The 25138-nt window shown below is 49.1% G+C and overlaps 2 protein-coding genes across 6 annotated transcripts; one reads left to right on the top strand and one right to left on the bottom strand.

Moving 5' to 3' along the window:
• Window positions 1–575: 575 nt before the first annotated feature.
• USP20 (ubiquitin specific peptidase 20) lies at window positions 576–20007 on the bottom strand. 5 transcript variants are annotated; one of them, XM_051807698.1, is made up of 24 exons: window positions 19896–20007; window positions 16389–16502; window positions 15955–16008; window positions 15248–15310; window positions 14976–15107; window positions 14261–14357; window positions 14001–14070; window positions 13364–13477; window positions 12491–12569; window positions 10749–11190; window positions 9723–9863; window positions 8367–8479; window positions 7750–7922; window positions 7221–7315; window positions 6682–6715; window positions 6425–6470; window positions 6022–6202; window positions 5435–5561; window positions 5173–5342; window positions 4480–4561; window positions 4113–4221; window positions 3654–3756; window positions 3341–3412; window positions 576–2644 (listed from the first exon to the last, which is right to left on the bottom strand). In XM_051807698.1, the coding sequence occupies exons 2-24, from the start codon at window positions 16467–16469 to the stop codon at window positions 2484–2486; spliced, it is 2739 nt and encodes a 912-aa protein (XP_051663658.1). In that variant the 5' UTR covers window positions 16470–16502; window positions 19896–20007; the 3' UTR covers window positions 576–2483. The 5 variants fall into 5 exon arrangements, with proteins under 5 accessions (XP_051663658.1, XP_051663660.1, XP_051663656.1 ...); XM_051807700.1 differs by lacking the exon at window positions 19896–20007 and adding an exon at window positions 19489–19631 and having other exon boundaries at window positions 9723–9860; XM_051807696.1 differs by lacking the exon at window positions 19896–20007 and adding an exon at window positions 19489–19631.
• A 48-nt stretch (window positions 20008–20055) lies between these two features.
• CUNH9orf78 (chromosome unknown C9orf78 homolog) lies at window positions 20056–24975 on the top strand. The gene is made up of 9 exons (XM_051807742.1): window positions 20056–20208; window positions 21233–21292; window positions 21547–21598; window positions 21813–21883; window positions 22122–22199; window positions 22629–22826; window positions 23299–23435; window positions 24149–24247; window positions 24648–24975. The coding sequence occupies exons 1-9, from the start codon at window positions 20132–20134 to the stop codon at window positions 24737–24739; spliced, it is 864 nt and encodes a 287-aa protein (XP_051663702.1). The 5' UTR covers window positions 20056–20131; the 3' UTR covers window positions 24740–24975.
• The last annotated feature ends 163 nt before the right edge of the window (window positions 24976–25138 follow it).

Here is a 25138-nt window from a genome sequence, read left to right on the forward strand (position 1 = left end):
CCAGCTGAGGCTGTGTCACTCACCACTTGGGCAGGGAACTCCTGCTTCTCCAGCCCTCAGGCTGCTTTAGAAACTGTTAATTCTCAGGGGTGAGAGCCTGGCATTCCCTGGTGCCAAAGCTGCTGTGTGTTCCCAAGGAAGGGGAATGGTATCAGCAGGGACATCTCAGCCACAAAGCAGTGACAGGAAACTCTCTTGCAGAATCCTAGAACAGCTCAATGAAACTCCTTCCCTTGCAAGTTACTTCCAGAATAGTAATGATGGTCATGAACATGTGTTTCCAGAGCCCCCAGGCTTTCTGAGGCACACTCAGGTGAAATGGGGTAAATGAAAGGTGAAGGGATGTCTGGAAGCAGAGACTGAAGGGGCAGGTACCCTCTGAACCAGCACAGGATGATTTAGTAGCCTCAGGCTACTGAAGCTCATTGCTACCCAGAAGAACCCATATGACCTCTGGGCAGCAGGAAGTTTGGATTTTAATTTTTCTTCTTTAATTTTTCTCCCTTGCTCCCACCCCGGGCTCCCTGGAGCTGCCAGTCCCTCTCCCCAGGCAAGGCAGGCCCCAGGCAGCAGCGTGTTGAATGCACATGTATTTATTGTACCACATTTTCAGCACAAGGTCTAACACTTAAGCACAGGAGTGTCTTACAGTCTGTACAGCACCCTCCGGACGCACGGACAACACGGACATGCAGCCCTGCAGGCTCTGCAGCAGATCCCAGGGCTGCTGCAGTGGGGAACAAAAGACAGCTTGGAACAATGAGAATCCCAACAGTGGCTCATTCTCTGACCTCCCCCTCGGGCCTGTCTGGGTCTATACAAGCATCCCATAAACAGGATTGTAAAATTAACATGCTGAACCGTTTACAGACAGTTTGTAAAGAAGCTGCTGTTTGCAGCAAACATTTGATCTAAAAAAAAAAGGAATAAATAATCTGAAGGCCACATTTTTCTTCTGAAGTTCTCCTGTCCTACCCCCTTCTATCTCTAAGTCAAGGAGCAGCCTTTCCCTCCCCCTCCCTCCCTCTCTTTTTCAGGTGAGGAGCTTGGGAGGTCCCAGCCCCACATGGAGTCTGGCACCACTAAGGCCAGACTGGATGCTGTGCAATCATCCAGCACCACAAAAACACAGTTTGGTTCCTCAGGCCATGGGAGGCACCTCTTCCTTCTCTGCCTCCACTAAACCCCACTCAAAGCCTTGCAAATATTTAACTCTTGCCTTTCTGCCTTACAAGATGAATGAAAATCTTTTTAAGAGTAGCTCTGCTGCGAAAAGTGGAGTTTGGCCTTTTTTGCCTTCATTCCTGTCTCCACTGCCTCCATCAGCTGCTCCTTGGCTGTACTGGTGGCAATAGATGGGGAGCAATTCATTAAGTGAGCCACTGTATACACAAAGGACATCTGGAATGACCTCAGCACACAGGTGGGGGCTCCTTAGCAGGAAGCAGCTCAGTCCTAAAAAGCTGCTTCCCCAGCCTGGGCCCTGCCCAGCCAAGGGTGACCCCTCAGAATGGGCTCTGTGGGAACAGAGGAGCCCTTCCTCAGCCTTCCCACCCCTCTGCTTGTCGTGACAGATGTGGAGACACAGCTTATGGCAGGGTCAGTCTGAGAACCAGGTTAGAAGCAAGGAGTTCCAAAATCTGCATGAGAGCTGTGCTGTGCCCAGCCCAGCCTTCCAGGTACCACCCCCTGAGCTGCACACCCAGAGGCTCCAGCCCACAGCTCCACAGTGCCAGGAGCTTCAGCAGGAAGAGGGCAGTGGGAAGGAAGACTCACCTTCCAGCTCTGTTCTCTGAAACTGTGCTGAACAGGTGAAATCAGACAGAAGGAGAAAATAAAATTCTGCAGGACCATGAAGGTGAGGTTTTGGGAGCGAGAGGAGAAAGGAACAGCCTCTTTCCAAATTTCTTAGTTGGTTGCAACCGAATTTGCAAGAATTTGATAAAGAGCAAGAACTAGGAAGTTGTGACAGCTGTGCACCACCAGCACAAAACCCCAGGGAGACTGTGGCTTTCCTCAGCCTCAGACTACAGGTTTCTCTACTTGCAACACTGCCCGCTGGAAACATAAATAACATTTCATTATCTTCATACATTTGAGTTAAAAAGAAAAGTGCCAAAAGCAAAACCTGCACAGGAGCAGAGATCGGTGCACTGGGGACAAGCTGGGAGTGCTGGCTTCTTGTAAGCAAAGGCAAGGGGGAGGGCTCGGGTCAGGACAACCCTCGGGAGGTGTGGCTGCAGCCTCGTACCATGGCTTCATCCAGAGGTGAGTTAGAGCCTTCTCCCAGTCCATCCCAGCACCACCCTGTGCTCAAAGCCACGTTGAAAGGATGAGGAGGAAGCCTGCCTGCCCCAGGAGTTTGGGGGGAGCTGCGCACACCTTCGAGTACCAGACAAGAAGAGGTTTGACCCCTCAGGACTCCCCAGCCCTCCACCCCCACACAGAGGTGTCTGTGCCTTCCCTGCCCCGTCCCACACAGGTCACACTGCGCGCGTCTCCGCTTCGATCTTCTGCTCCCCGTGGTGGTTCTCCAGCTCTTGGACCTGGGCCACGTTCTGTCTGATGGCAATCTCGGGGCCCCCTCCATACAGTGTGCTCAGATAAACCCACGTCTCCTCGGAAATCTGCCCGTAGTCAGCGCCTGGAAGGGACAACAGCACTGATCCAGGAGGGAAAGGATGAGGCCCCACAACGCGAGGACGTTCTCTCCAACCACCTCCCCTGCACGGCTCACCCCAGGAAGAGGAGGCACTGGTGGTCCCTACCAAAGCCCCCACCCTGCTGACCCAGGACAGCTGCAGCCCCCACAGTGCCACCTCCTGGAAGCAGCAGGGCTCCAGGGTGTCCATCACTAATCCACGTCCCCAGTCACCACATCTGTCTGTCTTTTAAATCCCTCTAGAGATGGCGACTCCATCACTGCCCTGGGCAGCCTGTTCCAAACCTTGACCGCCTTTTCCCTGAAGAAATTTTTCCTAATATCCAATCTAAACTTCCCTGGGCACATGAGGCTGTTTTTACTTCAGAAGCTGCACCACAACAGATGCTGAGTAAAGACCAAGTCCAAAGCAACACAGGATCCAAGCTACACCACGAAGGGGAATGGTGGAAGGGGCCTGGGGAGCAGCTGCAGGAACCAGCCACAGCAGCAAGCTGGTCATGGAAGAGCTGCCACTGGAGAACTGGCTCAGTGGCAGGCAGAATGGGGTTGGGCAGAGAACTGTCATTCTCTGCAACACCATCTTGCTCTGTGACTGCTTCATTATGGACACCCAGATCCAGTGGAACAGTCTCCTCCACCTTCAGGAACACTACAAGGCAGAAGCACAAGCCTTACCCTGCTTGACTTGCACGTGGCCACCTGGTTTTGTGAGGGCAATCTTGGTGTTGTCAATGGGTCCAGGAGGCTCTGCAGGGGAACAAACATGTCAAAAACCATCTACTTTCCTTATTGCCTCCAGATCCAGCTGCTTTCCTGAGCTGGTTCTCTTGTCATTTCTGGGAACCTGCAGGCAGTCAGGGGGGCTGGTGTCTGAACTCTGCTCAGCCTCGTCACCGCAGCCAGGGCAGTGCTCACCCAGGACCCAACAAATGGACTCATTTCCATTCCACCCCTCACCCCTGGCAGATCCCTGGTCTCTGATCCTTACCATTATCCTTGCCCTTGACAAAGGCTTCCCACTCCCGGAACCACTGCATGCTGATACAGTAGATGACACTTGGAGACTCCTCTGCCTGGAAAGCCTTGTTCAGCTGGGAGAGCAGAGAACAGAGACATGCAGGAAGGACTTAGTCACTCCTGAGATCTCAGGGGGCCCCTTCCCCAAAGGCAGCCTTGCCATTCTCCAGCAGAACCCCACATAATTCCCTCCTCACCCTGTTCCTGCTCACCAGAGCAGGCAAGAGACCAGGATGGTTTCACACTTCGTGCCTGCACAGCAATTTCACGTCCCAGCTGCCCTTCCCCTGTGCTGCCAGCACCGGGGAACCCCCAGGCCAACCTCCTGCCCATGCTGTAGATCATGTTCTGGAAAACTGGCAGGGGTTTTCCAGGTCTCCATTTCCCCCCTCCACCCTTTGCCTTCCTTCCAGATGCTTCCCATGCCAACCTTGATGAAGGTGTCGATTTCGATCCTCCTGCGCTTGGCGAGCGCTTCGATCTCCACTTGGCAAATGGAGCACACGTACAGATGGTTCACAGCAGGGCCACCCCCAAACCTGAGCACAGGGAGAGAGGGGAATGGGGAGCTGCAGCAGAATGGAAATGCTTCCCAGCCCTGCATCCTACAGACATGGATTATTTACTACTGCACACACTGGTGAAGGAGGTGCATCTGTAGCCGAGGGCAGAGCTGCCTTCACTCAACCACTGAGGACCACCCAGTGCTCTGGAACAGGCACTGGTCCAGCTTATTCTGACTTAGATCAGGAAACTCTACCAAATACTGGGAGAAAGAATGAAATGGTCACATTCACCTGTTGTAGAGATATTCCCACACGTTTTGGGGCAGAATCACAACCAGATCATCGATGTAATGGTATTTATTAGGAGGGATCCCTGTGGAGGAAAGGCAAAGGGAAGAGTTAATCAGGGAACTCACTGCTGTGTAAAATAGACACAAATAAAAAGGCAGATTTTCCTTTCTGAAAACTCTGATTCCAGATTCTGCTCCCTCTGCTAATAGAAAACAGTCAAGAGTTCATCAGCTGTGGACATTTCTCAATTCACGGCCTCAATTTCTAATCAAGTGCTTCAATTCCAGTGAGAGATTTACAAACACAAGTGCTCCCCAGCATGACTGATGAAGCAGCAGAAGAGTCAGATATAGTATCAGCTCCATTCTCCAAACAAACCCTGAGGGCCAGCCTTGCTGACAGGGTAACACAGATAAATGCTGCCCTATCTGCTTTCTCCAGGTTTGTTTTTAAACACAGAGAACTGAAAACTGATGTTTCCCAGCATTAAACATCCCCCCAGGCCTCTGACCAGCAGCACAATGGGTAATTGTCTCATCCCTTCCTGAGCAGGCTGGAGTTTCTGCCAAAGAGGATCCCACTGGAGCATCCCCTGTATCAGAGTGGCAGCTGGAGCATTTTCCTGCAGTTGTTCATGCACCAGGAAACAAAGGTACAGCCAAGAGGTGCTGCTCCCAGGTCCGGCAGCCTTACCTCCATGGGAGCACAGAAAGGTGTGGTTGGTGATGGGCCCAGGCTCAGCAAAGGTGTTGAATTTATTGAGCCACTCTCGAGAGATGTAGAACTGGAGCAAACTGTGCTCCTTCATGCTGGCCAGGGACACAACCTTCTGGCGCTCTCGCACAGCTTCTTCACTGCTCTTCCTGCAGAGGGGAGAAGAAAATTAAACAATTCCTGAAAACTCAAAGTTTGTGAAATGCATTTCTAGGTCTCCTGTAAGCAGGGCTCAGCTCACCTGTAGAACAGGACATAGGCTTCTGCATTCTGCACCACGGTCTCGTGCACCTCGGTGACGTACTGGTCGTCGAACTCGTACCACTGGCCGTTGATCACGTTCTGGCAGTAGGCAATGTAATGGCCACCTGGAACAGAGAACACAGCCCTGCTGGGATTCACAGTGCAGACAGAAGGCAGGCCTGGGATAATGTCAGCAGCACAAACAGGATTAGCTGCTGGCAGAGAACAGAGAGACAGACACACACAAAAAAAAAAAAAAAAAAGGATAATTCCTGTTCAGGCAAGCTCTGCAGGAGCAGCAGAGCCTGGCACTGTCACCCTGATTTGCCTGCCTTGTAAGAGCCTCTCAGTAAGACTGAACACTGGGAAAGGGTTTGAGCCAAGCCCATGGTGAGGCTGAAATAGCTGCAGGGGATCTGTCAGAAGGTTGCTTGGTTCACTTGCAAAGGGCAGAGGCTGCACAAGGCTGGGAATGGAGGGGGGTGGCCTTACACTGCCCCTCAGCCCAGCAGAGGTGTTGGCTAGCTCTGAACACACTCCTCCCATTGCTGCTCCTCTGCCTGTGCTCCCAGCAGAAGGACTTACTGCCTGCTGTGCCGTGGTGGCAGATGACTGACAGGAGGTCGTAGGTGGTGATCTGGGAGACACACTCCTTGGCCAGGAAGGGTCGCAGATCCAGCCCTTCCAAGGGGAAGGAGACATGGCTGTTGATCTTGAAGGAATACATCACCTCGTGCCGGAACCGTTTCAAGTGGATGCAGAGAATCTGAAAGACCAAGGACAGAGGACACCAGAGCCCAGTGTTACTGTGGCTGTTCTGGTAACACAGCACATCTCTGTGTGTCTGATCTTCCTGCTGGCTCCTCAGATTAGAATGGGAAAGCCTCATCTGGTCTAGATACAAACTGCTGGTTTTGTTCCACCTCTGGCCTCCCCACCTCCTCAGGGCTGCTAAAAGAGAACTAGAGAACAAGGTGCTTTCACTCACCTCTGGGAGCCGGAGGACTTTGCAGTACTTCACTCCATTCCGCAGCCTGGGGGAGGAAAAGAAACGAGCTGTGAGAACCCTCTAAAGCAAAGGGATGCCAAAAGGCAAGGCTGGGTCTTGCTCACTTTGGAATCCAAGACAAATCCTGAATTCCAGCAGAAAAAATGTCCAGGTAGAGGGCACAGCAAAATATTTGACAGCAATACAGAGAAATAAAGTTCCAGAAAAGCAACACTATACAGATAATGCCAACTTACTTCTTACACCGTTCACAACTGTACATGTTGTCCCCTGCAGAGAGAAGAGAGCCATTATACAGTTGCTCAGAGCACACAAGGCTGACACAGCTACATTTCCAGAGAGTGCAGAGAAACCATGTTCAGAGCCTCTTGGGGAAGCCAGGATGAGAGGAGATCAAAACAATTCCTCTCAATAAGTGTGGGCAAGAAGAGAATGCAACTAGCAGGAAAGTATGGAACTGCCCACCACCAACACACAAAGAGCAAATTGAGTCCTCTAGAGCTTAAGAAGTTGGTGGAGAAAGCAAAGGAACTAAGTAACCACAGCACTCAACCAACCAACAGCTATTCCTTGCTGAGGACACTCTCACCCAGATTTCCCACTCCTGAGCAGGTGGGAAAACTCAGTCCTGCACAGAGATGCTGAGCTGCCAACTTTTGGTATTGCCACCCTCTAAGTGACATGATAAGGCAGGATTTGTCAGAGCTTTAATTCGCCTCCAAAACACACACAAAATGCTTCTCTGTGCTGTCAGACCCCACTGAAGAAAACTCACCCTTCAACTCATCTGCTGCAAAAAAGGCAGCAAGGCAATCCTCCAGTGTCACCACGGGACCCCAAAACCAGCTAGGGATACAGGACACCACAAACCTGCAGAGGAGAAGTGATTAAGAGTTGTACCTAAAACAGCTGAATGCTTTGGTGTACAAAACCCCAAATGGATGATGGGTTTCCTTCCTAAGCTCATCCTACATCCCAGAGGAGCAGGGAAGGCAGGACTGCTCTCAGCTGATGTTCCTACTGTGACTGCTCAAACTGGAAATGATTTGGAAAACTAAACCAGGAATTAATTTGCTCTGGAGGGCAGAAGTGAGGGATGATCAGCTGCACAAGAGCTCTCAAGGTGTGTGACAGAACTAGAGCAATGGTAACAACTGGTTTACATGAAAAGGCTCAAAGCCCTGTGAGATGCCACATGCTGTCCTCCAAGGAATGGTTCCAACTGGCCACTGGTTAGGGATAGCTGCCTTCCAGCACTGCAGGGCAAACCCCAGAAAAAAAGATGTCCTGCACAGGGAACACACCTCCGGATATACTCCATGATGAAAGCAATCCAGCCTTGTGAGGCATAGTTGTCCCCACATGCCCCTGTCTTAGCTGGCACGTTTTGGTAGATGGCAGAGTGCAGCTTGGCCAAGTCCTCCTTCCCTGGGATTGGGAGTGACAGGTCCTGGAATGTCTCCACTGTTGTAGAAACCTGGAAATATCCAAGAGGAAGAGGTCTGGGTTTCCTGTGTGTGTAATGGAGATGGGACCTGACCTTCATCACCTTTTATCACTGCTTGGATTTTTGTCTAGGCTAGAAACTTGAGCTGGCAGTAGGAGCAACTTGCTCTGGCTAATTATTCTTCCCTGCTGTCAGCAGACTGACTTCTGTCAGGGCTTTTGTAGCACTGGATTCCGTTTCCTAATGTGAATCTGATATTCTGGGCCAACTCAGTAACATGGATCTGCAAACAGACCCCTACAGAGAAGCACGTCTCCTTGGCATGGCAGGTCCTCACACCTCCCCTGCCATCACCCGTACCCATTTTAGCAGGCCTCTGCATCCCAGGGTTTGGAAAGAGCAACACCATTCCCTAGGAAGGGATCTACAAGCTTGAAAGCTGTGCTGTGAGGCTGACAGGGCCAGGAGACTCACCCTGTCACACGTGAGGCACTGCACCAGGCTGAGGATGGAGCCGTCGAAGATGTCGGAAATCACACTGCGGTAACGGAGTTCCTTCTTCTTTTTCCCAGAAGCCTGCATCTGGGCTGAAAGACAAGGAAGCCCCACTGTGGAGTAACTCCCTCTCAGTCTCCTGTCTCTCTAGAGTCACACAGTCTCTTAAGAACATGAGACAAGCACTGTCCTGATGTTCAGACCCCACGTGCGTGACAGGGAGATGGTGGAGCCTGTAGTGCAGGGACACGGAGGACACTGCTGCTGTGTGTGATATAAGAAAGGGGGAGGCAGCCAACTGAACCAACAGCAGCGTGCCAGCTCTCAAGAGGCAGAAATTGTCTTACTGGAAATCCTGTTTCCATCCTCTTACATGTTTAGAAGCCTGGCCCTGCCACAGACAGCCCCTGCTTTTTTTAAGTCCTGCGACATTTTGCTCTAAGCTTTGCACTTTACCTCCTCTCCCCCCTGACCTGTCTCTGTACTTTGTCCTTTTTTTTTTTCCCCCCCTCTGGCCACGTGTTCCCCAGGTTTCTTGCACTGGTGAGGATTCTCCACAACAGGGACTGGCCAAATGCAAAGTTTTGTTTAATAACAAACCCTCTTCCCACACACACGTGCACAGAGACAGAGTGCCCTTCATCCAGCCAGAACATCTGTGGCTGTGCTGACCTCAGCCAGGGGGCTGGGACACAGCTGAAGAGAGAATGTCCTCATGGAACAGCTGTAGGGACAGTGGTACAAGCACATGCCATTGTGTTTGTAGACTATGCAATGTGGAGGGATTTGGATTTGCAGTGTGCTGTGGGATGAAGAGACTGGTTTGATAACAACCCAAGCCAGGCTCCACTGCAGCCTGACAGTGCTCCCAGCACTGAGGGACATCTGCAGCCTTAATTCCATTCTTGTGAGCCCAAGCTGTCCAAGAGGCAGGAAGCTCTGTCAGTAACAACATCTTACAGTCCTCAGGCCCACATGCTATGAAATTCAAGTCTGGCAGACAAATGTTTTTGCATCTCCCCACTCCCCTGAAGGGACAGAGCTTGTGCCTGGGACTTCAGAGCCATTTTATTCATGACAAACACAGCAGATCCAGACATGGAGATCATTTCAGGCTCCAGTGTAAGAACAAACTAGAACATTGTTGTGCCCAGAGCTTGACTTTACCTGCAGGTTTACTGTAGTCTTTGCCAAATACTATTTTAGAACGTACTGATGTCCAGGGGAATCAGCACTTTTTACATCTGTTAATCAAGAATCACGATGGATTCCTTCTCTCCCCTCCTCCTCTATGTGCCCCCCCCTTTGCCTCCCAGTAATCTCTCTCTGCACTACCTTTCTTGAGGACATAGGAAGGTCCAATCCTGGCAGGACTGGAGCGAGGAGGGCTGCTGGAGAGCTTGGAGTGCATCTCATGATGAACGGGACTGCAGGGGCGTGAGGAGCAGCGCACGTAGGCATCATTGTCAGGCTCTGCTGGGGAAAACAGGGAGGGAAAAGGGCACTGGTGAAAACCCCAGTTATGAAAGGCAACCCCACTGCCATCGGTGTCAGCCCAGCTCTGCATTCCAGCACAGAATCTCTTCCAAAGGCACAGTTCAGTGCCTGTTAACTGTCCTGCTTGCACAGGCTGGCAGACACAGCTCCGTCAGAGCATGGGTGAGAGTGCACACAGAGCTGTACTGAACAGCTAATAATCACAGACTAAAAATCCCCCCAAAACAACCCGCCATTTTTTCACACTTAGATGACTAATTAGGTTTTGCAGCTTGCTCCTGTAGCCCTAATCCACACAAACAGCATTGCTGCCTTCAGTGCCAGCTGGCAGAGTAAGGCTCTTACATAAAGAAGCGTTGAAAGATCGGGTATGTTCAGCTTGAGGTGACTCCACACTGCTGCTCTTTTCTTTTCCCCCAGACACAGAAATGCACAAACTGTGCCTCTCCCTTTTCTCTCCCCAAAGCCCACAGTCCAACATAACACACACCTTCTCCCATGCCCTTTCCACAGCTATTATTTCCCCAGGCCAGAGTATCAAATAAAGCAACGTACACATAAAAAGCCTTTTTTCTTAAAAGGCATAAATACAGTGTTTGCAGGTTTGGCAGAGGCAGGTAAAGACAATGCTGTGCCTTTACTCAGCTCACAGCACTTTGGCCTGGCTAAGCACCTCTCTGGCTCACCTAGTGTATTTTCTTATAGACAAAGGCAGGACTGAGGAAAACTCTGCATACAAAATCTTTTGAAACCCAGAGAAGGAACAGTCACATTATGTGTGGTTTGCCACTGCACCACACCACAGTCCCTGGGCAGGATGTAACTCGCCTTCTCAGAGATATCCTGACTGGAAGAGGGGTGTACCTGGTGTCCTACAGGGGCTGGCAGGACGGGGAGCTGGCAGCATCTCAGGTGAGGCTCTGCCATCAACTGGCATCATAGTAGTGTCAACATCTGCATCCTCATCCACCTGCTCCGAGTTGCTGCGCCGGTGGCCACAGGAGAACTTCCTGTCCTTCATCCTTTCTTTCTCAGAGATCCCTCTCCCTGCTTCATCCTGGATCAGCAGCTCTGTCTCTGCCAGGGAGCCACTCCCCATGCTCCCTGTGGTCCGACTTTGTCCCTCCCCTTCACCCCTGTCACTGCTGGAGTCACAGGACAGGAACTCGTCCTCCGAGGGGCTCCGGTCCCCCTCCCGCTTGTCCTCCTGCTCAGTGGTATCCAAATCCCTCGTCTCTGCAACAACTGGTTCCTTCAGTTCTTCGTGGAGCTGATCCATCAGGCACCGCAGGAACTCCTGAGTGTCCTGAAAACCAAGTGATTCCATGTCAGTATCCAGCCAGAAATGGGGCAAATGAGAGGGGGGGGGGGCAAAGAGGGGCTCCACTCTCAGCCTGTTCCAACACTGCCCACAAAGGTCAAGCAGCTCTGCAGCTCTGCTAAAGCAGAGAGAGGGCCATGCCCACATACCAATGGGCCTCTCTGCAACAGAAATGCTATTAACTCCTAAATAATAAAAGGCCCAATTTTTTTTTTATCTGAATATCTTCAGCTGAAAGACATTGAAAAGCCAGAGAGCAGCCTGCAAACCAGGAGCTTATTTGTCAGGGGCTTGCCACTGATAAGAGGCAAGAGACAAGGAGAAACCTGATGAAAACAGGAAGCCCTGGAGAACAGACAAACACCCACAAATAAATTTTATGAACACTCACTTCTGCTCAGGGTAATCCATCTCTTAGAGAGGGCAGATTAAAATCTTTAATAAACTAGGAATGGAACCAAGGCTATACAATCCAGGTGCAAGCTCCTACATTCATAATACATGCTAAAAGAGCTGATATGTTGGCTTCAAAGGAGCTGCTGGAAAGCAACTTGGTATTTTGACAACTCCAGAGAGTTAATTATGATGTTTCTGTTATTTTATGAAGTTTGGCTTTTAGCCTGCCCTGCCTTCAATTTTATCTCTTTAGAGATGAGAGTTTTCCAAGCCAATGTACTTCACATCAAAGACAGATATAGAAGTTCTTTCATTAATCATTATTTTTATCCTCTGTTTTGACTTCTTGTCACTATCATGGTTTAGATGTACTGTCACTTCTCTTGCAAATTTTTGAATCATAGTTTTTTGTTTACATTTGATTCTAAAGAACAAACAGAGCAGCTACACTGATAAAGACTTCAAAGAAAAAAAAAAAGATACTATCTTTATATAAGATTTAGTTTGCTGTGATTCCCCAGAAAAAGAATATAGAACTCTCACATCTTTGACTTTTTAGTACAGATTTATCCAGGTTTTTCAGCTCTGATGTGAATAAATAATACCAAATTCTTATATGGCAGGTATCAATAGACCTCAAAGCTGTTTATAAAGGATTTGACCATCATAATTTCAGAGGTGAGCAAGCTGACACAAGAAAAAAAAACTGATTTGGAACCAGCAAGAACCCAGGTCTCCCAAATCCCAGCCCAATCTACAAACTCACTGATACTGACACAAAAAGGCCATGACCCCTGAGCTCAAGCTCTTCCTTCTGAACACAAGCACCACCACTGCAGGAATTAAAATCCCACCCTCTCTGGAATGGAGGGATTTTTTCAGGCCCCACCTGCTGTGCATAGCCTCGGAACATGGGGTTGACCAGTTTAATTCCATGGGATAGACTGCTTGGAACAACATAACTCGGGCTGTTTAGACATGGAAAAAGAAAAAATGAGTTAGTTTGCTTATTGGGCCTGGAGCCAGTCTGTCTAATAGGCCATAGCAGAGGGCGTGGTGATCAGTTAAAGAGGACAAAAGATAATTATGCACCTGCAAAGCCTGGGCACAGATTTCTGCATTAGCTGGATGACAAACACACCAAGAGACAGAAAACACCTCACAGCCATTTCAGTCTGTCCTTCCAGAGAGGCTCCTCCCCAGAGCACATTTCACTTACAGCTCTGTCCACACTTTGAATGCTCTCAACTGATTCTTTCCAGAGCAGGGTTTGGCAATTAGAGTTTCTTGGTTGGATTCTGCAGCACCATGTCTGGCTCAAAATCTGGGTGGGCTGACCACCCAGAAAACGGGGTGAATCAAACCAAGATCAAAATGATGAGATATTGCTTCACAGGCTACAGCCTCCTCCTCCAAAAAGACACAGTTCACTTTGGTTCTGTATCCTACTTAGGCCTTGTTAAAAAGAAACATGAGGCAACCACGCAATGCCATTTAAATTCCTAGTTTGATGGTTTTAAATTGATTGCACAGAGCAGACATCTTCAGATTTTAACAGAGCTGCACAATTTTGCACTGTCCTTTGAACTGGTCTAAATTTGAACTGGTCTAAATTTGAATCAGTAGCAAACACTTCCCAAAATGTCACCTGCATTTTCCACTCTCTTCAGTAAAAAAATCTCTGCATCACTTCTTCCATCCAGATCTCAGAACTAACACATCTGTGAAGCCTGGCCAGAACAGATTAGAGGTGACCACTCACCGTTTCTTGTGCCAAACCTCAGACACCAACTTCTGGTAACTTTTGCACAGTGCAGGTTTCTTATCTGTACGGACCAGTCCACCACATTCCAGGAAAAACTGTGTGAGAGGTGGGCTACAAGAGAGGGAAGAGAAGGATTCAGAAGTTTCTCCTCTGCTTCTACTTAAGGGTTTATTAAAATTTAAATGCAGGCCTTATATCAAAAGCATGCTTAAGGTACTGCTTCTAAATCAAGGGAGGAAGTGATTCCAGATGCAGACCTGAGTCCTAACTTGAAACAAATGGAAAAGGCTGATGTGAACCTGTTCCCAGTACAGAGAAGAGGTCCTGGAATTAGTCCTCAGCAGGATGGCTAGAGAATATTTTAGGATATGGGTTGTTAGAATGATATCACTGGGGAGAATAAAGAGATGTGACATGGCTTTTCACAAGATAAATGCTTTCTGTTGCAACAGAAATGATGCAATTTTACTTCAAGCAATTTCCTGCTGTAACACTTCTGTTGCCCTAAACAAACACTATTTTTTTCTGCCCTTAGCCTGGCTGATCTCTCTTTGCAAGACTCATGAAGGTTTCAGATCAGAGGTGACACTTTTGGTATTTAGTGAAGGATGCCACTGAAGGCCCTCACGCCTACCAGTTAGAGAGAGCCTGAAGTGCTGCATTCATGTAGCAGGAGTTCCCAAGATTTTTCATTCCAGTAAGGCCTAAAGCACAAACAAGAGAGGGATGAATCACTTTCCAGACATGCTGCTTTCTGTTTTCCTTCCCAAAGGACAGGGAATCCAGCCCTTTCTAGACAGTCTCCACACTCTGCTCCCAGGAACCTCCCAGTGCAGGTCCTAGAGATTGCAGAGTTGCTCTCCCAGCCCTGTCATCCATGGGATGCAAAGTTACCTCTTGGTTTCAAATCATCATCCTCTGATTCAGATTCGCCTTCATCAGCCACTGCAATTGGAACAGCTTTCAGAGGGTGAGCAGGCAAAGGAGAATCCTAGATGAAAGGCAGAGAAGTAAGTCTCAGTGAGAGAAATGAATGATGAGCTGTGAGAGATATTATCTCACAGCCTTTAAGAAAAGCACTGTGGAGAGAGAAGAACCAGTTGCACTGTCTACCCTTCTCACTAATGCCAGGAGGGAGAGGAAATTGTACTATTACTGCTTCCAGTACACAGGATAAGAGGCATCAGGAACGAGCAGCAGTGTCACAAGCATGTGTGTTTCTGGTCTGACAGCTCAAACTCCCATGGGCCATGAAGATGGCACAGCTGCAGTGGTTCCTCCCAGATGCAGACACCCCATGGAAGAGGCAAGGAAAGGTTAAAAATAAAGTCAGAATAGATATTTAAGCCATAGAATCACAGGATGGTAGAATGGTGTGGGTTGGAAGGGACCTTAAAAATCATCTAGTTCCCACCCCCAAGTCATCTGGAAGTCTTTTTGCTGGGAGACCCTATAAGGCAGGGCTACTGGTCCTCTGGCTACTTTCAGTGGAAGAGCTCCTGTGACGACAAAACCCGCACAACAGCAGAAACCACTTGGCTAATTTGACAGCAGGCAAACAAAAGCCCTGCCAAGCATTCAGCCCTGGCCCTGTGTGACACAGACCCACCGGTTCAGGGAACTTGGCCGGGGGGGAGGGCGGGTGTGCTGCCAGCCTCTGCTCCAGGAACACCTCCCTCTCACAGGCATAGCACCACACACGGAACGTGGTCAGGTTCACAGTCAGGTTGTGCTTCTTGGCCTAAGAATTGAAGAGATGAAGTGAAGGGGGTCTCCTTTGACAGCTCTGTGCAGTTTGAAGCACAGGACTACCAGAGCAAGGAATGGGGGGAAAAATCCAACTGTGTCTTGTCTAAACGTGGATGACAGAGGAAAGCTCACCTGTGCATGAAGTGTGCTGTGGTCAGCAAAGGACTCCCCACAACCAACATAAGGACAACCAGTCTGGAGAGGGAAAAGAGCCAAAACACAACAGGCACATCAAATTAGAGCCTTCACAAAACAGTCTGCAACTCCCACCAGCAGGAGCAGCAGCAACTTCAGAATTATCTTGCCAGTTTTCTAACCTGCTTTTTATTAAGGGCTCAGAACAAGATGGAAATTTAGAATTCATGGGAATTTAGAAGTGATTTAAGAAAGGAAACTTGGAACCAGGTTTGGGCCCAGATAAAGGCTCCGTTCCAAGGTCATTGCTCCAATGGGCAGCTCCTCTGAGGAGCCTCAAACCTCACAGGGATTCCAGTGTAGAAATAAACTGCCCCTTCCCACCCACATGTCCCGTGGCATTCCCTCCCTCCTCACTGCCCTGAGCAACATCTGCCAAGGTGTCACCCTGCAGCCCCTTCACAGGTGCCAGCAGAGGCAGCTCACCGTCAACACTGGGCATTTTATTCATTCCTACTGGGAATTGCAGGGGCAATTCCTTACATCTTGGCAGATTCTGACAGCATTGCCCTTTCATCTAGGGAGTCTCCTCCTTGGAATCCATAAAAAAACATAGATGGTTCCACTATCAACCCCCTCTTTGCTTCCTACTATTCAGGTGAAGTTCCACCACATCATGTACACAAATAAGAAGCCATTTTTACCTGAAGACAAGCCCAGAGGTTTGGTCCCACAGCTCCACAAGACTGGCAAGTTCCCTGCATATTCATGACAAAAGAAGGTTTGTTTGCTTGGTTGGTTTTTAAGTAACCAAGTCCTTTAAGAGTGGCAAACTTCTCTGTGAGGCAGCCCTTGCCAAACTGCAGCTCACAGTATTCCTTAATACCACACTCCCAATCAAATATATACAATTTGCAGCACTTTAGCTAAATGAACATTTAAGCAGGATGACAGTGAGGAATAGATAAGGTGGGGTCATAAAGGTTGGCTTTATGGGACATGTGAAGGGTAGAGCAGAGTGGGAAGGAGAGTTTTTGCCTCTCTCTGGAGACAGGCAGCGTTTTCTTCAAAAAGCAAACATGCAAACCCATGCACAACAGCTAAAAGGGAAAGGACCAACAACCACAACACCCTGTACCTTGGATTTGAGCAGCAGGTCATCCCTGGTCACCTCTCCTATGGAATCCAGGTGAGGACAGATGTCTCGTGTATCCCCCATTTTCACCAACACTCACACAAGGTGGGTGTTTTCCTGGGACAAGAAAGGATAGTTCCTTTTACCTACATGTCAGGTTTGCTCTCACAGGCTGTAAGAAGATACATGGGCATGTTTTGCATATTAGAGGTTACATATCCACCTTTAAGGTTCAGAGACTGAAACAAATCCAAATCTGGAGCCATTCCTATGAGCTGGCACAGTCTGGCCCCACTGCTGAGTGGCTGCACTGAAGCGAACAAGGCAATGGGGAGGAGAAGGAAACACACAAATAAAGGTAATAATCCCTGTCCTGGAATGTGCCTTCAGAAGTGCAGGGAGGTGCTGGCACACAGGCACAGCTTCAGCTGCAAAGAAACAAATCTAATTAGCTCGTTTGCATGAAACTCGGGTGAAAAGTGAAAGGGCACTGCAGCCCAAGACACCAATGTGGAGCCTGTGGTGTCTTCCAGGTGATCTCAATCTAACACTGTTACACTCCCTTATCAAACACTAAAAATATGATTAGTTCTAAATGAAGCTGGGCAAGAGGGAAATAAACTTAAATGAACTGTAACACCAATAACCAGGCTACAGTCTCTGAGGAATTTACCATTTGATAGGTAGATTTTCAACACTATGAGCCACATAAGTCTGAGACTGTGCAAAACATAACAACACACTGTTCCACCTGGCTCATGTGTGCAAGCACGACAAGAACTGAGGATTTCATAGCTGTGTGCTTATGAGCACAATAAACACTTTCATGGTGGTCCACGGGTATGTAAAAGACTTTAAACATGTCTGAGTAACATGCAGCTATATAAAAAAAAAATAAAAATGAAAGGACTTTGTGTTTCTTAAGCATAACTTAAATAACCTCACTCATGGCTGTTAAAAAAAAATAAAAAAGAAGACAAGTGATATTAATAGCACAGACCAGGATCAAAAATATTACTGTTGGCTGGAAATGAAGCAGATATGAAAAGGCCACATTACTGCAAGAAAGAAGTGGAAAAATCTGATGAACTTGATGTTAATGACTCCAGGGCTGCTACACTCTTTTTTTTCACATTTTGAGGACATTTGAAAGAACTCCCAGTGTTATCTGGTCTGAATCACTGACAGGGGAAATAAAATAATAAAAAAAAGATATATGAATAAGCCATTGCAGCAACACTTATCTGGGAGTGGAAAAGCTTGCCTAGCACCTTGCCTTGGCAGAAGACAAACCTCAAGCATAATTTTACAATGTTTTCCCAGCACTCTGCAGAACTGAATGAACTGACAGAAGGAGCAAAGCAAAACTGGAGGGGGAAGAAATCATACGTGCATGGTAGAAAACACCACGGTGGTGCTGACCTGGATCTCTGTAACTTGTCAAGAGATGCTTAACAAACAATGGAGCAATTCCATGCAGCTTCCCAGAGAAGGAAAACAGCATCACGTAACACATGTTGATTTAAAAGACAAGTGACAAGAGCACGGTAGCTTTGACTAATACATAAAACTGGGACATTTCAGGCTCTGAGTCTCTTCATCAAACCCGACCCCATTTTCCCAAATGCATTAGCTGGTCCAATTAAAAAAAAAAAAAAAAGTATCAATGCCACGTTTGCTATTTCACCTTCCTTGATTTCTTGTCTCTTTCCCAGATATTTTCCAGAAAATCTAGTGAACAAAATAATGGTTTAAAATTAATTCCAGACCCCTTATCTTCACCAGCTTAAGCAAACTAGGAACCAGTTCTGGAGCACACCAGTTCTGGAGCACCAGTTCAGTCTTGTGGATGTGGATGGCTTCAGTGCTCTCCTTGGGACCACCCCTCTCCTCAAAATTAAAACCATGCCTTTAGAATTTCCAGCACTGGGGTGCTGATGTTCCCAACACAGGGCTTCTCTTTTTTAACAAAACAGAGAAAAAAACCTCATTTTTGCCTCTCAGCCCTGACAGCACACATGAGAAAAAGGTTGGAGTTGTGACTGCTCAGAAGGAAATATTCAGCCTCTGCCTTCTCCCGACTCTGCCCTACCAGCTTTAGCTGGCACACACAGCTCTGACGCTGCGCAAGAAACCAGGAATGTCATGAGAGCACTGCCAGAGAGCTGAACTGTGCCTGTCAAAACGTACTGCAGGTGATGGGAAAAGAAGTTACCCTAAAACAAGTCCCTCAGCCTGTCTTTCTCAAGCACCACTCTGGAGGAACAGTACACCGTGTCAGAACAATTCCACCGTAACTGCAACCTACTTTCAGTTGCTTAAATTGCTGCCAAACCCAGCGTCTCTGCCTTCTACAGGAACACATTTCTTGGGTTTGGGGTTTTTGGGGGGGTTTTTTTGCATAAAACAACTGCGTGGTTTTGTACCAAAGCTAGAGCCAAGCTATCAAGAGTTTCAGATCCATGCAAGCTGACAGTGTGTGGAGTAACTGCACAAACAAAAGAGATCTTTGCACTGCTCATCCACAAAACAAACTACCGGGTCTGGTCTTGCATAACCCACCAAGAGAACAGAATATCTGCAGTTCTCAGCGACATTTTATGCTTGAGGTACTAAAGAAAGACATACTTACTGAACTGCCCTACTGACAAGGCAAAAGCAGAAAGGAAGTGCTTCTGACTCGCCGCTGAACGTTTGCAGGGAAAGCCAGAAGGTTTATGTGGCACAGGCAAAGCAGAGCAGGTCTGAACACTGATTTTGTTACAGGAGGTCACAACACAACGGCTCACCCGGAGATTTAGCTTTTAAGCAAAAAACACCTCCGGGAACTCCCCCCTTTCCTCCTCGAGCGCAGCAGACCCCCAAAACACAAATCCCCTCCTGACAGCCGCTACAGCCGCTCAGCACGAGGGAGGCTGAACAGAAACCTCCAAACCCCCAAAGGGTCGCCCCGGCGAAGGCACCGGGCCCTGGGGGGCTGCAGGGCCGCCCCAAAGCCGGGGATCCCGGAGCCCCGCGGCCGCTGCTGCTGCATCATCCCGGGCCCGGCCGCCCGCCCTCCCCCCGCACGGCCCCGCCACCCCCGCCCGCCTTCCCCGCTCACCTGCGGGATGCTCGGGACGCCGCCGCCCCTGCCCCAGGCCGGGCTGCCGGGAAGGGCCGTGGGCCCCGGGCAGCGCGGGGAGCCGGCGGAGCAGCGGCGGGGCCGCGCAGGCCGGGGGAGGAGCGGGGGCCGGGCTGCGCCGGGGCGGGGACGGGCCGAGCAGAGGGGCGGTGGCGCTGCCCCTGCGGGCCCGGGGGGCTCCCCCGTCACCGGGCGGTCGGGGCTCAGCCCCTCGCTCAGCCGGGGCACCCAACAGCGCGGCTCGGTGATCGGGGGGCGGCCGGGGCTGGAGGAGCCGCGTCCCGCCCGCTGCAAGGGCTGTAAACCCGGGTGTGGGACCGGCGCTCCCCTGACACGCACCGGCCACCGGCGGGGCTGCGAGGAACGGGACGCCCCCCGTGACTTACACAGGGGCTCCTCGGAAAAGGCAGGGAGAGCCCGGGGGGCTCCCGGCCCCGCTCCCGGCAGGGCACACGGGGGGCTCCCGGGCGGCTCCTGCCCGGACACGGTGCTGGCAGGGGGGCGGTGCCGCGCGGCTTCGTCGCGGCGCTGTGGCGTCATCGCGGCGCGACGGGAGCGGAGCTGAGCTGAGCTGTGGGGGCCGTGTCTTGTCGTGTCGCGTCGCGTCGCGGCGGCCGCAGCGATGCCGGCCAAGAAGTCCTTCCGACGGCGCAGGGAGGACGAGGACGAGGAGGACGAGCAGCTCGCCGAGGAGGTCAGGTGGGTCGGGGGCTGGCGGGGAGCCCGGCCGGGCCCAGCGGTCGTGGGGCTGACGGGTCTGCCTTAGTGCAGCAGTGCCGCGTCCGTGCGCGTCACGACACGGTGTCATGTCGTCATATCGCCGTATCGTCACCCACGGCTGTGCTGTTAGAGGGTGCGTCGTGTCATATTGTGTTGAACCGCTGTGTGATGGGGTCGTTGCGTCACAGCATCACGTCACACCGATACACTGCTGTGTCACTTCATCTCTCCATCGTCTCCGGCCGCTCCAGGGTGGCAGCTCCGTTCCCAGGGGTGTCTCGTCCTTCTCTTCTCATCCCCCGGGTGCTCCGGCCAGGAGAGGAGAGGGTTTGGAGCCGGACAGCCCTGGGAGCTGCGCTTGGAAACACTGAGGGCCTCCCTGACCCCCACGGTCCCTCTGTCCCTGCTGGGCACCTGCCTCTTTGTTGACATTCACTCGTCATCCTCTTGGGCGCTCACAGAGGGTCCCTTCTGTTCTCGGATTCTTTCATCCCCGACAAGATCTTGTTACTTTTTTATATCTGAAAAATACTTGATGGTGCACAGTTCTTGGCAGGTATTGAAAGACGTGTCATTAGGAAAAGTTTAAATGTCTGCAGAAGTTAAGGATGCCTGTCAGTTTAAAGAGAGGCACTTGGGGTTTCAGTTTACCATCAACTTTCTTCAGAGTCACTCTTGCACTGATGTGTCTTGGCTTGTTCTTCCCAAACAGACTTCTTAAAGCCTTTCAACATTTAGGTGCTTTCTTCCTCAGCTGAGGTAAAGCATCTGGAAGGGACAAATCCAGCAGATGCCTTAGTTAGGATTTTTTTTCTGATTGATTAAATACATGGAATTTTTCAAATAAATAGAAAATACCTATTTAACCTGAAAAGCGGATGCTGATATGCAGAGGTTTAGGGCAAAGTCTGACTAGAAAATTCTGTGTTAACTGCAGAAAATCAAAATGATTAATTAAAACCAAGGCATTAAGTACTAAGTCAAATGTATTTTTTTTATTCAGGTTAAAACTTGAGGAAGCCAAAGAAGTTCAGAGCCTCAGAAAGCGACCCAATGGGGTGAGGTAAGGGATGGGAAGTTGTGCTTTGTCTGAGGGTGTGATGTAACAGTGAACTTCTCTCGTCATCTGCCTCCTTCCATACAAACCATTACATGTCAGATACTGTCAAAACCATGTTCCTGATAGAGCAGTTTCCATGTTAAAGCCTGAGGGTGGAAAAGAGGGGGAGACTTAGAGAAGGATAAAGCAATGCAGTATTGTTGGTAATATGTTTCCTTCCACTGAATTCCGTTTTCTTTCCTTATCTGCCTGACCAGTGCTGTAGCTCTGCTTGTGGGAGAGAAGTTGCAAGAAGAAGCAACACTTGTGGTAAGTGCTGGGCACTTCCATCTCCTCAGGGCTAAGATGTGATGGTGTGAAGACATTGCTGTGGTCTAGCCAGTGACTGTGTGAGTCTGGCCTGGGGTGGGACTGATGTCCCAGCTCAGTTCCTAAATGTTTTCTGTGCTTTCATCCAGATTTTGAAGGTTAGCATTAAACTAGGGGGAAGCTTCAGGGTTTCTTGTTATGTCTTGGTTTACAGGATGACCCATTTAAGATAAAATCCGGGGGAATGGTGGACATGAAGAAGTTGAAGGAAAGAGGCAAGGACAGGTGGGTGCATGTGAGCTCTGAAAATCTCTCTCTGTGCTAGTGTTAAATGACAGCTGGTAATGAACTAACCAGATGTCGTGTCACTTTAGAGAGTTTAATATAACGCAGTTTGGCCAGTTATTTTTACCCTAACATGTTAAATTAGTTTAAAAAAAACACCACACCTACCTCCCCAAAAAACCAAACAACAAACAAAAAACCCCCACCAAAACCTGTAAACATTGTGGTTTCCACTTAGGATTAATGAAGAGGAAGATCTGAACTTGGGAACTTCCTTCTCAGCAGAGACCAACAGGCGGGATGAAGATGCTGACATGTGAGTTGTGCTGTGTCTCTGGTGTTGAACTGGCCTGGGTAGTCACTCACCATTTACATTTTCTGTCTTGGATTCTGAGTATTCCCAGAATATCTTCCCAGTTCTCACTGAAACTTTCCCTCACCCTTTCACTTCCTGCATGCCAGACTTGAGAAGGCTTTTTCATGGACAGAGCTGGGAGGTGCCAACCAGCCAGCTTGACATTAAATCCCAGTGGGAGCCTTCCCTGCTGGCTGTGAAAGAGCTTGGAGGATCTGATTGTTTCTTGGACAATTAATTCGTGCTGTTGATGTTAGCTGAGTTCTTTTGGAGAGATTACTCTCTTCTGTCCCAGCTTTCAGGACAGGGATGCAGCTGTGCTCAGCAGGGCTGGGATGGAGTACAGGCACAGAAATAAATGCTGTGTGTCCTTCATGTGCTGCTGTTTAGGATGAAGTACATTGAGACTGAGCTGAAGAAGAGAAAGGGAATTGTGGAGAATGAGGAGCAGAAGGTGAAGCTTAAGAACGCCGAGGACTCTCTGTACGAGCTGCCAGAGAACATCCGTGTCTCCTCTGCCAAGAAGACTGAGGAGATGCTGTCCAACCAGATGCTGAGTGGCATTCCTGAAGTGGACCTGGGAATTGAGTATGTGGTTCACAGATCTGTGGGTTATGGCCAGAATTTCCAGGATAAGCAGCTGTTGGTTGGCAGAGCAGCGCTATGGGTGGATTACACAGCCCCAGTTTGGCTGTGGGGTGGGACTGAGAATTGCTTTGGGTTAGTGTGGCAACTAGCACAGCACAGCAACAGGGCTCAGTGCAGCTCCACTGTGTGACCTGTGGGAAAAGGCTCTTAATTTTTGTGACCTGACTCTGGCAGCTTTCTGGATGACCCATTTGTGCCCTGCACTGAAAGGATGAACAGAGATGACAGCTTCCCTTTTGCCTTTGAAACAAAGCACCTGTTTCTATAGCAATGCCTCCTCTCTCCAAAAACACATGTACCATGTAACAGTACCATGGCAGTGCTGTTACTACCCCCCAAACTCATCCACTTAGCACTTCTGTGCCTGCTACCCCTTCTAACTATGAGTATTTTTTCTTTCTTTCTCTTCTAGTGCAAAAATAAAAAACATCATCTCAACTGAAGAGGCCAAGGCCAAGCTGCTGGCAGAGCAGCAGAACAAGAAGAAAGACAGCGAAACTTCCTTTGTTCCCACCAACATGGCCGTTAATTATGTCCAGCACAACAGATGTAAGTCTTATGTAGTTCTCCTGACCTGGCTGGGACAGAGTCTGAGGCAGAGTCTGTGTGTTGGCACAAGCAGCTCCACAATTGCTTTTCCTGGGATGCTCATATAGACCACATCTGGCCTGGTCTTTTTCTTCTTCCTGTCAGCAAGAAGAGGGACTCTCATTGCTCATTCTCATGGCTGAACTTTCTGAACTCCCAGCTGGCAGCAACTCATAAATTTCAAGATGTTTTCTTTAAGTTGTGCCTTGAGCGTGCGTTGGAAATGCCTGCCCTGTCTGGGATGATAAATGGTGGTTTATAGTGGAGAGGGTCCATGTTTTAGGCTGCCAGAGCAGAGAGGTGGCCACAGACCTTACTAGACAGGAGAAGGGAATTAATTTCCGGGAGGGCCTCTCATACCACAGCCATCTGGAGGAAAGGCAGCCTTCTGCTGTGGCCTTCCATGCTCACAGGGGTGACTGGGGGTCAGGTTGGTGTGTTCTAAAGGAAGTAAAGAGTGTTTGGGCCACTTCTGATGAAATAGTGCTACTGAAATTTGCTGTACCCCATCTTGCCTGTATCGATTATCCATAGAAACCCAATTCCAAGAATGGTTGTTCTAAGCTGCTGTTGTTTCTGCTAAAGATCACTTGTAACAAATGCCATAGAAATTTGTCCATCTGGATAAGAGTGCTCCAGATAATATTCCTTACCTGATGTTTCCCTTCTCTCAGTTTATCATGAGGAGCTGAACGCACCAGTGCGAAGGAACAAAGAGGAGCCAAAGCCCCGTCCCCTGAGAGTGGGGGATACGGAGAGACCAGAACCTGAGCGTAAGTTCTGAAAGGCTCTAAGGAGATACACTGAAACTCTTCAGGGAAACAGAGAAAGGATCTGGGTCTTTTTACCTCCTCTGGATGCCCTGAGCTAGGAGGGAAATGGAGCAATCCAAGTCCAAGAGAGCTGGTTGTTTGCGCTTGATGTACCTCTGGATGGAGGATGTTTTTAGAGATGCTCAGGGGTGGAGTAGTGCAGGTCACAGCTCAAGCATGTTAGCAAAGCTATTTGAGAAGGGTTTGGTGGAAGCCAGAACAGCAAAGGGTGCGAGGTTGGGGAGCAGTGACAGCTGAAGCAATAACCTTACATAGCAAGGGGCTGTATAAGGGAAGTGGTGGGGTTAAGACATCTCCTGTCAAAGGACAGGGAAATAATATTTCCCTCTCTCTTCTGAAGGGTCTCCTCCAAATCGCAAACGTCCCCTCAATGAAAAAGCCACAGATGATTATCACTATGAGAAGTTCAAGAAGATGAACAGGCGATACTAATGAACATGGACTGAAGCCTTTTGAGTTGTTTGGATTTTCCACTAATAAAGGATTTTGTGTCTGTGACCTGCGATGGATTTTGAGAAGAGTCACTACCTTCACATGCTGATGTTACTTATGAAGCTTTTCCTGTGTGATCTTGTAGTGAATCAATTTGCAGATGATTGTGAACTCTTTGGTCAGTGAAACCTTGTATATAACTATGTTCTTATAAATAGTTTTATAATGGAAAATGAGCTTTCATGGTTGGCATTTTTTAGTGAGAAAACAAACTTGATTTTATAGATTTTTTTCACCCTCTTAAAAGTATTTTAAAAATCAGATCCTTTAAAAGCAGCAGCGCTATTTGATTTATAAGTGTAAAACTCTTGGGAGCTTTATATTTAAAATATATAGGTG

Source organism: Manacus candei, unplaced genomic scaffold (assembly GCF_025592945.1).
Source record: "Manacus candei isolate 608988 ecotype Guabito, Panama unplaced genomic scaffold, ASM2559294v1 h1tg000071l, whole genome shotgun sequence".
In the NCBI taxonomy this organism is placed as follows: domain Eukaryota; kingdom Metazoa; phylum Chordata; class Aves; order Passeriformes; family Pipridae; genus Manacus; species Manacus candei.

Excerpts from the sequence above, each read along its gene's own strand:
- CUNH9orf78 (XM_051807742.1), top strand. The coding sequence starts at position 20,132 with ATGCCGGCCAAGAAGTCCTTCCGACGGCGCAGGGAGGACGAGGACGAG. Across the intron at positions 20,209-21,232 it reads CAGCTCGCCGAGGAGGTCAG|GTTAAAACTTGAGGAAGCCA; the intron begins GTGGGTCGGGGG and ends TTTTTTATTCAG. Across the intron at positions 21,599-21,812 it reads AAGAAGAAGCAACACTTGTG|GATGACCCATTTAAGATAAA; the intron begins GTAAGTGCTGGG and ends CTTGGTTTACAG.
- USP20 (XM_051807698.1), bottom strand. The coding sequence starts at position 16,469 with ATGGGGGATACACGAGACATCTGTCCTCACCTGGATTCCATAGGAGAG. Across the intron at positions 14,358-14,975 it reads CGGCCAAGTTCCCTGAACCG|GATTCTCCTTTGCCTGCTCA; the intron begins GTGGGTCTGTGT and ends CCTTTCATCTAG. Across the intron at positions 4,562-5,172 it reads CTTTCTGTGCTCCCATGGAG|GGATCCCTCCTAATAAATAC; the intron begins GTAAGGCTGCCG and ends TTTCCTCCACAG.